General features: G+C 40.3%; 1 protein-coding gene across 1 annotated transcript in view; it reads left to right on the top strand.

The window, feature by feature from the left end:
* TMTC2 (transmembrane O-mannosyltransferase targeting cadherins 2) overlaps positions 1-14,767 on the top strand; it is a 189,583-nt gene extending 174,816 nt beyond the window's left edge. The window contains exon 12 of the mRNA XM_081211238.1: positions 13,730-14,767. Within this exon, the coding sequence (XP_081067364.1) occupies positions 13,730-13,909 (180 nt within the window). The 3' untranslated portion in view covers positions 13,910-14,767. The remainder of the gene's footprint in view (positions 1-13,729) is intronic.
* Positions 14,768-15,020: the final 253 nt, after the last annotated feature.

Genomic DNA, 15,020 nt, shown 5'->3' with positions numbered 1-15,020 from the left:
GGGTTCAAGCCTGGGTTGGGCAGAATATTCCTGCATGGCAAGGGGTTGGACTAGATGACCCTTGTGACCCCTTCCAACTCTGCAATTCTGTGATTCTATGAGTTCAAGGTGCTGGGGTGCAATAGCAGGAGAAGGCTTTTGCTTTGCAGGACCTCTTCCAGATTTCTTAGTCATTCATGGTTGGCTGCTCTAGGAAGCAGGATTCTAGACTAGATAAACTTTTCATCTCAGATAGCAGAGTTCCTCTTGCCTTGTTTTGCACCTTATTTGAGAATACATTTGAAAGTTATAAGATAATACACATACAAAATTATGAGTAGTCATTAAGCTAAGGGGATGATTGTTCATAACTTTTAAAATGTGATGGCTATGTAGTCATGCTTGAATAGGAAGTGTAGACTGAATTGGGCACATGCCTGTGCTTTTTATTTCTCACCAATTACTCATAATCCTATAACAATTATGCCCACATAATTTTCTCTCCAGAGCTGTGGTCTGTGCCTTTTGAATGTACCCCTCAGTGTCAATCAAAATAAAGTGCAGCGAAATATAGAGGTCACAGCAGTACATCAGCATTTCAGAAATAAAACCATCTATTTGAATTACTGCTAAAAAGAATCCAGTAAGATTTTCACCCCTTGTAGAGTATTTTAAGTCTTATTTCGAAAACAGCCCCATTAATTGATTAGATGATGGAGGGATTTCTTTTAAAGCAAAACTTCCTCTAACTGCTCGTTCATTAGTGTGCTTTTGTGATAATATTCTAAACCCTTTCTTCTAAATTATAGTATATGTATTTTTGTGTTTTTATATTGTAAACCGCTCTGTGACCCTAGAATGAAGGGTGGCATAGAAATTTAATAAATAAAGCAATGTGTTTGGTAAGAGACAAATGCTTAGTGTAGTAATATCTGATGGAGTTTGTTTGTTTATTGAATTTATATCCCACCTTCTTCTTCAAAGAGTTCAGGGTGGTAAACATGATTCACCCCTTCCTCATTTAAGTCCCACAACAACCCCATTGGGTAGATTAAGCTGTGTGGCTGTGACGGGCCTAAAGTCACTCATTGAGTTTATAGATGAGTTTATATTTGAACCCTGGGCCCTTGGGGCCTAGTCTGGCACTCTAACACTGGCTATGCAGGATAGCGGAGACTATTGTTTAGGGTTAATTTAGTCTGTTGTTAAAATGACTTTTTATGGACTAGATACCATTTCGTGAGGTGATTGCTCCAAACAGTGGTACAGAGGTCTTCTAAATACATAAATATTCTATTTACAACAGTCTGATTTCAAAGGGCATCCTGAACCACCCCCTCTAAGGCCTAGTTGTCATGAACAAATCTTGCCTGTCTCATACTGTAGGTGGTATTACTCAATTGTGTAAACACCCACCCACCATTCTGCAATGATCCCATCATTTCAGAGGGTTGGGATAGACGGCCCTGGAGGTACCCTCTAATTCTATAAGAGGGGCAGAAACAATTTACTTCTTCATTTGCTGTTTTTGAGAACTTGGTCCCAAGAAATGTGGCTATCCTAGTCATATATTTAAGTCCACATTCCACTTTTCTTTTCCCCGATACCTTTTCCTTACAGTAGAGTGCTACACATCTGCTCCCCCCCCCTTACTGGTGTAAACGTCTTCAGAACTGAAACAGTTAAGTTTGTTTTGTTTTTGCTGTATGTCACTATTTTTCATAATGGACCCCGCTGCCCTGGCATTAGGCAGCTGGCCAAATTAAAAAATAATTACTACATTAAACAGAGCAAGGGCACATGAAAAACAGGCCACGATTGAAAAATTTAATTGGAAAACCACATGCAGATACTATGAGTCTCTCCATGTGATCTTATTACATGGAAAAGAAATTAGCAGCTAGTTCAAAAGCTACTGACCAGGAGCTCAGCTCCACCTGTGTGTACTGGAATTGCATACAAAATACACATCCTTTAAATAGCATTGAAATGTTCCAGTGTTATGGTTGGAAATTATCCTGTTCAGTAGCTCTTCAGTCCTTCTCACCTTTATGTTTTGAAGGCTTGGTTGCTGGCCAGCACCTCTGGTATATCTGGAGAACACTGTTTAGAGCTGGAGCATAGCTGATATCATAGGACCATAGAATTGTAGAGTTGGAAGGGACCGTGAGGGTCATCTAGTCACAACCCCTCTGCGATGCAGGAATCTTTTTTTCCAGTGTGGGGTTCAAACCCACAACCCTGAGATGATGAGTCCCATGCTCTACCAACTGAGCTATCCCACCTGCCTTTTATATTTAATATTTCACAACTACTTTTTTTAAAAAACAATACATTACATGATGTGAAGGAAATTGACTTTTTTCATAGCTTCTGCTTTTATGGCTTGTTGCATACTGTATGGGAGTGTGTATTTTACTAGTCTGTTTGGTTGAGAATTATTGGGTTAACTCTCTATGCTTGCCTTGCCCTGGGGCTCAAATTTATCTTGCAAATTGACTTATTATTATTATTATTATTATTATTATTATTATTATTATTATTATTAAAAAAACCTAACCTCAAAATCTTCCAATTTTTGTCAGATTCATGGAATTATTGTACATTCTTTATCAGGGCAAGATGAAGCTAATATAAGGTTACCAGATTTTTTCCAATGAATCCAGGGACACTTTTCAACTTCAATTGGTTTTGTATGGGGACTGATTTGTAAACCTGGGGACGTCTGGTAACCTTAAGCTAATAGTACTTTTCTGTTGAAATAACTACAATAGACTTTAACTTAATGGACAGAGAGTACAAAGATCAAGGTTGCCGCTTAACTTAAATCAAAACCTAGGACCATTTCTAGCTTCATTGGCCTAAATTTTAAAAAGACATAAAGTGAACTGATGTATATGCATGTTTTGGTTTGTTTCAATTTCTTCTTATTTCTTCCCCACCTTTTATACTAAGTTCTCCCCAGGCATCTTATGATAAAAATAGTAAAAACAATGGAATAGATAACGTAATAAAAGCAGCATCAGATAAAATTTTATGTGTTGGGGGCCAGCAGTAAAATAAGTAAAAAGGATGGGGTTGGGGGAAGGGGCGGGAGAAGTCTTTGGGGTCTGTTTAAAGGCTGTAACCTCAGGTGTCACATTACTACTAACTGTTTCATTTGATAAATATCACTGCCATGTTCTGTTTTGTAGTTTGCATTTGGAAATGCAAACAGTGGCCCATTCATGGAGTTCTTGAATATTCATGTTGACAATCATTGTGATTCTGGCTAAGGTCCCTGTCCCTTTCCTAATCTTGATGCCTTGCTTCACAAAGCTTTTCCTGAATCACAAAAGATGCACCTGTCATGTACTGTCAGCTCTCAATTAATCATCTCTGCCCAAGTTTTCCTGCCGTGGAGTCGCATTGCTTAAAGTGGTCAGCAGCACTCTGGAGAGCTCTTTTCAATGCCCTGGTTGGAGAACGCAGAGAGCATTTTCTCACACCACATTTTTTTCTCTCCTACAGAGAGTGACAGAAACAGAGAATTGCTCCACACACAAGCGAAAGGTGGGAACTGTCAGGTGGAAATTTGAGTGATGTGAATGGCAGAGCAGCTTTGGGCCAATGCCTCTGACGTTTTCGGCCATTAGCATGTTTACAAATATTTGGGCTGTAGCTCAGTAGCAGAGTATCAGCTCTGCATGCAGAAGGTCACAGGTGTGAGCCTCAACATCTCCAGGTACGACTAGGAGAGGCTCCTTACCTGAAACCCTGGGGAGCCACAGTACTGAACCACATGGGCCAATAGTTTGGCATAGCACAAGGCAGCTTCATCTGTTCCTGTGTGTGTATTTAGCTATTTTCTCCTCATAGCCTCAAGTGAATATGAGAACATATCAATGAAAGTAGAGCTTGGCGAGGAATCTTGCAATGAAGCTATCATGTTCATTGACAGAACCAGTTTTGATGGACTAGACCAGGGGTCAGCAAACTTTTTCAGCAGGGGGGCCAGTCCACTGTCCCTCAGACCTTGTGGGGGGCCGGGCTATTTTTTTTGGGGGGGGGAATGAATGAATTCCTATGCCCCACAAGTAACGCAGAGATGTATTTTAAATAAAAGTACACATTCTACTAATGTAAAACCACCAGGTAGGCCCCACAAATAACCCAGAGATGCATTTTAAATAAAAGGACGCATTCTACTCATGTAAAAATATGCTGATTCCTGGACTGTCCGCAGGCCAGATTTAGAAGGACATTGGGCCGGATCTGGCCCCCAGGCCTTAGTTTGCCTACCCATGGACTAGACTGCTAGTTGTACTCGCAGGATTTGTGGAAATTCTTGATTATTGGCAGGTTGCATTTGATCTTAGAATGTTCCTTTTTTAAAAACCGTTTTCATTGTCACTTTTTTTAATGGGTTTGTCTGTTTTAACTAAGCATACTTTAATGTGCTTATGGAGTTGTTATTGTGGAATTTAATTACATACGGCTTGAATAATTGATTTTAAAGCTGTAAACTGCGTAGAAGCCATTTTGGCGTATAAGTGGTACATAAATTAATAAATAACAAGAACAATAATAATTCATAAACCTAACTCCTTTCTCGGTGGCTTATTTTAATTTGAACCATATTCAAAACATCAGAAGTATGATAACAACTTGAAATTCTTTGTGTAAGTGAGAGTACAGAACTCCATAATACAAATAGAAATGATCTTGCAGTCAGTGTACTTCCCTGGATCAGCGTGTCTCTGATCATACTGGCTTGCAGTCATTCCGTTCTACCTCTGGTATTTGTTTTGCCAAGCTATTACAGCTTATGGCATCAAATGTCAGATATTGCAGAAGTTGCAAGGTTGCCATTGATCTGAATCACATCTTTCATTTGATAGAACTCCCAACTGCTAGTAGGGAAAAAAAGCTACTGTCTGATAAATCCAACAAATTGCTAGATGTGAAAATGATTGAATTGCAGGTTTTAGGAATGAAAGCACAGCTTGAGACCTATAAACAAAAAATCAGTGATTTGAATATGCTTGCATTTAACGCCAAATGGTTTGACAATTGCATGCAATAATTATGGGCTGTATAATCCTGAAAGTATTTGGTTTAGAAAGCCAGAGGAGTTTAATTATAAGCACTTTGTGAGGTCCGTAACACATACGTTAGAGTTTTACTTAAAAAAAAAATTATAGCTGCAGTATTACAAAAATAAAATAGCTGCAGTATTTAAAAAAAAAATTATAGCTTTTATCAGTGTTTGGTAAGTTTTATTATACTAATGAAATAATATTTTTAAATATGCAGCTTGGTTTCCATATGGCTTGAATGAATAATTGTGGAGAGCATACGTATTTAACTGTGTATCAGAGCTCTTGGTGCATAGCTATTGCAAAAACTGTAGGCTTACTTTTACAGTAAATGTTCCCTGGGGATTCCTAGGCTGCCATGTAATACTTAGTAGTTTATAAAGTTTTGTATTCATACTTTGCAAGTATATAATCCATTACATAAGAAATTTGTACAAATGTAAATGGCAAATATCTTTCACCAGTTGAGTATATTTGAACAACAGTCGCCCCCGCAAAAACAATTAAAAAATTTTTAAAAATATAATATTTTTTTAAAAAAATATTAAAAAATCCAAGTTGGAGGATCAGAACCCAAACAGCATGACGTTCATTTCATGGTGCTAAGAAACTGTTCTCTTTGGATATGGTAATTTGAAAAAGTAAAGTAGACTAAACCAGTTCCAAGATGCTTCTCCCTGTTAGGGTTGTATGTCAACTATCCATTATCTGTTGAACGGAGATGGTCCAGAAGTAAAGATCATTACAAACAGTTCCATCATGTACAGAGCATTTCTTTCTGTGGTTTCCTGTTGTTTAAAATTCAGATTCCCACCCAGACGCAGGTAAAGGACCCATGGACAGTTAAGTCTAGTCAAACTTGACTATGGTGCTCATGCATTTCAGGCCAAGGGAGCCAGCGTCTGTTTGCAGACAGCTTTCCCGGTCAGGATTTGTGTGTTGTAGTTCCTTGTTGGGGATCGGCACCTTCTTTCTAAAGTAGCATCTTTGTCCCAGTCTAACTCTGAAGGTAACACTTTGGGGTTTGTCAAAAAATAAATGCCACATCCGGAATGATTCAGCTGTGCACAGTTCTCTTTAGCAATAAAAAGAAGCTGTTGACATTTTGATTGCTTTGGAAAATAGCACACTGCAGCATGACAGTGACATCAGTAATAAAAGTTCAAGTGAAAATTCTTGCCGTCACCACAGGAGGATTAAAAGGCCTGACAGCACATTATAACTTGGTCATCGGCAAGATGAAGCAGGGCCACCATGAGGAGCTTTCATGCTCGGTGATGCTGCCTGCAGATAAATCTTTTTTCATTTTCTCCTTTTATTACTTCATTGCGCTTTATCAAGCCACTGTGCATGTTTTCAATTAGCAAGCTGAAACCTCCAAATGGAGATCAGTTGCTCTTTATATTTAGAAGAGGGAGCTGTCTAATGACACGGCTAAAATATTTGGGAAGCGTGCTTTTCAGAGCATTAAATCTCACTCAGCTGCAAAGGCCTTGCAACTGTTTGTTCTTTAAAAAGAAAAGAAAACCACCTGACTGAGCATGCCTGATGTGAACTAATGACACTTCAATCAGTTTTGGAGAGTCAGGAGATTTGACCTCTATTTTATTTTTTTCACTAAAACCCAGCAAACAAGGGTATTTTGTTTACCAGAGAGAAACTTGTTAGAAATGGGGAAGGAGAGAGAGAGGAAGTTGGATGTCTTGCCAGCATATTTTAATCACATATTCTGCACTGGAATGCAGAAATCCCTTCCTCCCTCCATTCATTCCTGGTCAGGGTGAGAAATCTGACTTTCAATGGCCATCCCACCCACCAAGGCATGCCTACAAGCACATGAACACACACAATTTAACAACAATATGTTATTTTTCATTCTTTCGTATTCAAAAGCTCTGCATTTCACGTTTTCGAAGTGAACTTTCACTATTCAAATATTAAAGTCGTTTCTGTGTCCTGAAGATTTTTCACTTCAGTAAAGTTCAACAGTGAGCCCCCTTAACTAGTTCTTAAATTAAATCTATATTTAAACTCCTGGATTCCAGGGCATAAGGTTCATCCATGAAAAATGGACATCAAGGTTATGCTGGATCATCTCTCCCCAGCCGTTCCAAATGGTGCTGAATACTCATGAGATTCACATCTTGCTGCCAGGGGCCTGTTCAGGAATGGCAATCGTCAGAAACACGGAAAAGCCAAGATTGGGACCAAATGTACCTTATAACTCTGCAGGTCACCCAGGGGCTAGCTATAAAGGTTGGATAGCAGCTCCGTATAGGTCTCCTTTAAAGGTAAAAGTAAAGGGACCCCTGACAATTAAGTCCAGTCACAAACAACTCTGCAGTTGCGGTGCTCATCTCGCTTTACAGGCTGAGGGAGCTGGCGTTTGTCCGCTTCCGCAGATAGTTTTTCTGCCTAAGCCGCTTTGGCCAAAACCAGAGCAGCGCACGAAAACACAGTTTACCTTCCCACCGGAGCAGTACCTTTTTATCTACTTGCACTGCATGCTTTCAAACTGCTAGGTTGGCAGGAGCTGGGACTGAACAACGGGAGCTCACCGCATTGAGGGATTCGAACCACCAACCTGATCAGCAAGCCCAAGAGGCTAAGTGTTTTAGACCACAGCGCCACCCGCATCTCTAGCTCTCCTTTAGGTATCCCTAATTTGGGGTCTCTGAATTTATGTCTGAGGCCCAGTTTGCATCTGAGTTCCCATCCCAGCTCCTGCTGATGAGCAGTCTCTTAGCTTTAAGCAGCCCTCCAGTATCACAACATATCTGCTGCAGATCCTGCTTCCATACTGGCTGAACCTTTGCTCAAGCTCAGGTTCGCTCAAACATCAGGTACCATGAATGGACCTTAGACAAAACGTTAGGCACCCAGTGCATTTTTTGTTGTGCATGGCCTCCCCTGTCAGGAAATAACAAAGGACTGAATGTCCGGACCATTGGTCCGATGGCATCTTCTTGAAATTTTTCTCGTGGTAGTAATTGTCACATGGGCAGCAGACTAGCAATGCATGTTTGTCTTCCTATTCAGAACACGTTCAGCATTTAACAGAGGTGTGCAAGGAGTTTGGCCTTGTATGTGGTGGTGTCTGTAATTGTCTACCTATAAGCAGGGAGCTAATTCAGGCAGCAATTTCAAATAATTGTCAATGGCCCGAGGGTAGTCTGAGTTAGCATACAAATTAAGACCTTCCCTGGCCCTGTTCAAGATGGAGAACAGCAGAGGCAATGCAAAAGAAGATTGCATTTTGGAATGATAGAGTATATGACTTGAACTTAGCAGGGAGACAGAATGAAGAAATGGAGTTCTGTTGGCTGATAGTATAAAGGCAAATGAGGGGTTGTTTAGAAGAGCTGTGTGGGAGTGAATGGAGAATGCAGGATGTGGTCATATATGCTGAAAAGAGAAATACATAAAAGTCAGCCAGGGAAGTGGGGAGACCAAACTGTGAGAAAAGGCAGAACAGGAGAAGCAGCAAGATTGAAGCCCTCCAGATGTTCCTGCACTCCCATCAGCCCCAGCAAGCAAAGCCAAAACACCAGGGTTGATGGGAGTTGGAGCCCAACAACTTAAATTCCCCACCCCTGCTGTAGCGGAGCAGAGCATGGCACTACCAACTATCCCTAGGAGTCTATAATGCTTGTCGCAGCACACAAATCTGATTCCTGAAAGGTGGTCCTTCCACAAAGGATTCTAATTTGGGTTCAGGGTGTACTCTTTATCCTCTATAGGCCACTCCCCATTTATGTGGAGGTTACGTTCTGAGGCACCACACACTTAAGTGAAATTGCGTATCTTGGAAACACCATTGAAAAAGCCTGCAAACACCCTCTAAACCTCTGGAAATCTTTGAAAAAACAAAAACCCACCAACTCCACCACAATTGCTCCCTCCAAACCTAATTGCTCAAACTCCTACTCTCTACAGCAGGCTTCCTCAACCTCGGCCCTCCAAACGTTTTTGGTCTACAACTCCCATCATCCCTAGCTAGCAGGACCAGTGGTCAGGGATGATGGGGATTGTAGCCTCAAAACATTTGGAGGGCCGAGGCTGAGGAAGCCAGCTCTACAGGCCTCAGATGTCAGTGCAAAGGCTCCTAGGATTGCACTTGTGAAGGTCGTGGGATTGCTAGACACTGTTTTTGCACCATTTTTGCCCCTTTTGCCCTCTTTTACAGCCATTTCTCCCCATTTGTGCCACTTCTGGGTTTGTGGCCATGTGCATGCACACAAATGAGAAATTGCCTGTACTTGCAAATGCAATATTTCCCCTTTTAGTTCACTCCTTAACCTATTGCTTGTTAAAATTCTGTTGCGTAAAGGACATTTCACTTCTTAGGCTGAACCAGTTGCACTCCGATATTTGCTTGTGACCCTTATCATGTGCATTTGCCACAGTACCAAGGTGGCTGAGCTCACGCACTCGCTGGCGAACAGTTTTCTTTTTTAACTAACACAGCAAAGTCTGAGGAGTAAGGCAATAAGTTTCCAAAGCCTACAAAATGATTAGATGGGAATTCTCTAATAATGGAATAATTCCTAGAATGCCATAAAGAGACTTCCATTAAAACTCTAATAGGACTTCCAGCTGGCTCCGTTTGATGCAAAGCCTCCGTCTCCAAAAGGAAATGAATAAAGGAGTTGGTTTTCCTTTCATGTGGTGTGGGGGGTCATTTGTTCTGCGGTTGCAGCGAGTTCCACACTATTGCGCTGGTAGCTGCTGACTGGCACCACTCATGTGCCATAAAGCTTCTTCATCTATCTTAAATCAAAGATTATGTGTTTGGAGAAAAGCCCCAGCAATTGTGGCGGAGGCTTCATCGCGTTCAGCTGGCAGAATGCGATAACACTGGCTTGAGCAGACAGGTGCCATCCATTCTTCTGTCATCCGTGAGCCACAGAGAGAGTGTGCCAGTGCCAAATCTCACGCATCACAAAGCAATGTGGAAGAGTTGCTTGGCGAAGAGGTGGTGGTGCTGTGTGGATGCTTTCAACTTTATGTGTCATCTGTGGGAGAGGAATGACTGTTTCCTTCAGAGGTGAAAACGTCTAAGCTGGGTGAAAATGCTAAATAAATAATATTTCAGACAGGCAAGCACAGAGTCTGCAAAGAAATAGTAAGCAATTTGCATAGTTCCCCATTTCTAATGTTAAAAATGACTTCCACCCCCCAGAAAGATATCAACTAAAGCTAGGTGATTAATTTATTACATTCTAGGGTTGCCATATTTCAAACAGTGAAAATTCAGACAGAATTTGTTTGTTTTTTTTAGTTTTCCCCAAAGTTTTTTGGTTTTTTTGCAAGATCACAAAAACATTTCCCGCTTTTGAACTATTTAAAGGGGAAATTGGCAAAATCAGCACTGCCAACATGGGCTATTATACGGCCGGATTTTCCCAGACATTTGGCCGATTTCCGGACACTGCTGGTGAATGCAATATTCTGGATATGTCTGGAAAATTCTGGATGCATGGGAACCCTGTTACATTCTTGGTTGACATGAAATATGCAGAGAGACAAATGAGGAACGTCCGTGATTTAAAAACCAAGTAGAATTCTTATCTTTAAAAGGTATCTCACATTTCTTTTAATCTGGTGCTCCACTACAGGCCTCTTGGAGTTAGGGACTTCTCCTCACTTCTGCCCATCTCTTCACAATATGTTGACATTGAGAATGAGGTGTTTCTCATTTTCCAGCAAGGCATCCTTCAGAGGTTCTGAGTGCCGTGATCCTCTGGAGAATTAGTTGACAGGGGAAATGTATTTTCTCTGTAGGAGATATTTAGAATTGGTCTGTTCAACGTAGGATATGCCTTACAAAAAGGAAGTGAAACGAGCACAAAACGAACTTTCCCACCTCTGTAATGTGTCCTGTTTTTGTAACATCCTACTGTCACAACAGTTGTTGCTCCAGAAAAATGGAGCCAATCCCAAAATTGGTCTCGCATGCAAAAGATTGCTTGAAAATTCAATCTGTTGATTTCATCAGATAAGAATGGACAAGATTCAGCCCTCCTAGATTTTCACATTTAGGCTGAGAAAGAGATTTTCACCCAAACAAAATTAGCTGTCAACTCTGGAGGTGTGTTCCTTTTTTCCTCAGCCCCTGTCCAATAGAATGGTGTGCTTTCACATATTTCCAGACGGTTCGTGGGAGATACTTTATTTGTTAAGTCTTGCTTTATTTTCATCTGTGTGTCATAGATGAAGTGCCCCTTGTTTTCTGTTTGTGATATTATCTCCTTTATTCTGAGTTACTCATGCATTGTGGATATGACTTGCTCTGTGAAGTATCTATGCTGGGGCAGAAAGCTGGGCCAGATGATATTTGTGTCAGCTTCAGAACTTACAATTCAATGAAAGCTGCTGGTTTATTAGCTATATTTATAGAGAAAACAGGTTTCAAATGTCAACTAGGATAGCGTCTAAATATAATATGAAATAATATCTAAAACGAGTTTTCACTTTATTTGATATTTAACCTGCTTTCATGAGCTGAGAATGAAAAAGCATGATATTTTTCGATACATGTAAACAAGATTGCTTTCAGAGCTAGCAGTATGGTAATCAGGGTGTTGTGTACTGCATGGAAATAAAGGTACTTTATGAATTCATTTATTAGTTCTCCTTGTTTACAATGTTTGAGTAGAATGGCATACTGGCTGTACTGAGAAATAGTGCACATATGGCAGGTAATACTACTGTTAAATTCTAATTCCCTCACAGAGAGAGAAAAAACAATTTAGGCTCATGTTGCAAAACCAAAATCTGCAAATGGTAGTCTATGTTTTATATGCCCAGTGTTACCTGGTTTGGTTTGCAAAGGGTAAATTATTTTGCTTTACCTCTTTATTTCCTCTTCCACACCTCATTTTCCAGTAAGAAGAAAACAGGATTAAAGAGGACTGTACCAGTTATATACATATATTGGGTGAAGTCTCCTTCCTGTTCTCCTCATGCAAACCAGCCACTTAACCCCCCCCCCAAAAAAAAAAAATACTGCTCTAAAAGGATTTGGAGAACTTCAGGGTAGAAAGAGAATCCAGGTGTCCCATTGCGGAAATGAATTTTGGCTGTGCAGATGGGTGAACATCATTGGGTGGTACCCATTGATTTGTGAGAATACGTATGCCTGTCTCAATTGGAGCTTCATATTTTGTACACATTGGGGGGAGAGTGGCAAAGAATCTAATAAACATCTGGAAAGGGAAGCGCTATTTCAATATTTTAACCGCCACGAAATACACTATGTTGTTTATAGCTCTATGCCAATTATTATAACTTTGTTATTTCCTTTGGCATTCCTAACTCCTTTGACATTGCCTGGAAAGTACTTGTGGGATTTGAGCTGCAGAAAAGAAATACGTGCATCTTGAACTTTAGTTACAGCTTTGCCATGAATCTCAGTGGCAATCAGTTTTCACACTGGTAGTGGTGGGATATGTCTATGATATGTTCTGGGTAGTAGCGTGTGGTGGTGTAATGATAATTAACCTTATTCATTATATCTTCCAGTGTAGACCAAGTCACATGCAATAGTGCCTTTATTTTAGGCTCTAAAACAATAAAAAGGGAACAGGACATTGGTTGGACTCAGCTCTATGGATCCAAAAATGCATTTAGGTCACAACTCGGCTAGCAATTCACTATTGCTAACCTATTATTTGGTAGCAAGCTTTTAATGAGATTTCAGCTAGGAAAACTCCCTTGCCTGGTGCAGAATTTTGCTGTTATTTCCTACCCATTTTGTGGAGTAGGATGCCAGACGGTTTTGTGGATGCCTCTTTTAAATGTTTGTCTATAATTATTTTTGATTGCCAGATTTCAGTTAAACGCCACTTGTCTTAACACTAATCAGAATAATACGATCATCAGCTTTGCACTTTGAAAAATAACAAAGTAAGCAAGCCCTTAACTATTACAATAATTTATGAAATCTTTGGGTTGATTTAAAATTAATTACCTCTCGCGTCAGCCATCAGACTGGCACTGCCCGACCTGTATTACTACATGTAATACCTGTTGTTTGGTCATCAATTTGGGATGGGAGTGGAACAAAAACTCTTCCATGTCTACACTACACAGTGCCATGTCTGATGCACAAAGCCCAATATAGCTCAGGACCATTTCTTAAATACCTAGTTGATCACTGTGCTCTGCAGATGACTGTCTCCTGCAGATACCATCTTCTCAGGAGGTCTGTTCCACACGATATGGGAAATGGGTCTTTAGAGTTGTGGCATCTACCCTTCGGAATGCCCTGCCCATAAATATTAGTCCAACACCATCTCTGATGTATTTTTGGCACCTACTGAAGTCCCTCCCCCTCCAACAATTCTTTTGACCTGAGATCTTTCCCTTTCTGTATCTGAACTGCAAATGTTTTAAATATGTTTCATTGTTTCATCATTTGTTGTTTGCTGTCCTGAGCTCCTTTGGGAGCATGGGTATAAATTTAATAAATAAATAAAATGGAGTAAGCAGTAAATCCGCCCTTACCCTTCTTCCCTTTACATGCTTATTACGAATTGTTAAATTGCTTCCATGAAAGTAGGCCACAAAAACATGAAGGACTAATTTTGTGACTTTGGTGAAGGTTATCTAGAGAAAGAAAATACAAAATAAACTTTTAATCATGTTTGCTTTCCCCTTTCTTGCTCCAGTATCCAGCTGCCCTAATGAATCTGGGGGCGATTCTTCATCTCAACGGCAAACTTCTGGAGGCAGAATCAAACTATCTCCATGCCCTTCAGTTTAAACCAGATGATGTCATCACACAGTCAAATCTACGCAAACTCTGGAATATTATGGAAAAGCAAGGCTTAAGAACATCTAAAACATGACCTGACATGAGCTGGAAGGGGGGAAACCCAGAACCTTTCTTTGCAAAGGGTGAAAGAAGTCAAATCCAGAACAACTTCCAGGGTGCTACTTTGCTGAGTGCTCTTGTTGGACTGCACTGCAAGTGTTGAAGGTTTTAATTGCTGCTAGGAGAACCTACAGGGCTGCTTCTTGGTGTGACATTTTGATAATGAGAGAAAGGTGGAAACTCTCTCAGGAGTTTCATGAAGGACTTGATAGTTACTCCCACAAGCATAAAAATGAATTAGATTTGAAACTTGAGCACTTGAAAGGGGGGCCCTTTCAATCATATTTGCCAGGCCATCGTAGTCATTTTCACATTGCTCATTTTCATGTGGTTTCTGGTAGAAGAATCATGCTGGCCTATATAACATCCATCCAGTCAACATGGGATTTTAGTAAAGGATATAGACTGGCTTAAGTTATTTTCTGAGGCTGTAATTCATTAAAATGTATACTAAAACCCAATGTGTTTGCAATTTGTCTTAATATTGTGTATCTCCTTAGGGCTGCCTGCTTATCTGTTTCACAGATGAGTGCAACCATTTGAAAGATGAAACACAATTTGCAATCTATCTTGACAAGGGCACATTTTGTTTTAGCCTGTTGTTAAGAACATTATTTGAAGACGTTAACAAATACCTTGTTAGCTGTGTTTTGAGGGGAGTAAGCAAGGGGCAGCATTGCACTCACCCAACAGAAATGTCTCCAAGCAGGAAGAATTAAGGCAGGCTGTAGATGTGACAAACACAACCATGTTTGTTTTCTTGTGTAGCTGCTTTGTTCCTGTCAAAAGTGGGAGTGGTCTAAAAAAAATTGAAATGAAAAGTGTGTATTGAAGAAGAGAGCTGAACATTCCTCAGAGAGCATTCCTCTGCCACCTTTTTTTATTGTGCTTTAAAGATTTAGGCAAGTTATACTGGTTTATCTCACTTCTGGGACTGGAATCAGGTTGCAAAAAAAGTACCCCAAGTGATGGAGAAACAGGTTGCAAGGCAGGAAGTACAGGTGGGGATAAATCTTATACAATTCACACTTTCCAGAACAATCAGATCCAAAACACAGCCATCCTTCAAAATCGGCACTTTTCCA

The sequence above is a fragment of the Podarcis bocagei genome (genome assembly GCF_964188305.1).
Source record: "Podarcis bocagei genome assembly, chromosome: 10".
NCBI lineage: Eukaryota > Metazoa > Chordata > Lepidosauria > Squamata > Lacertidae > Podarcis > Podarcis bocagei.
This window is presented reverse-complemented; position numbering and strand designations above follow the sequence as displayed.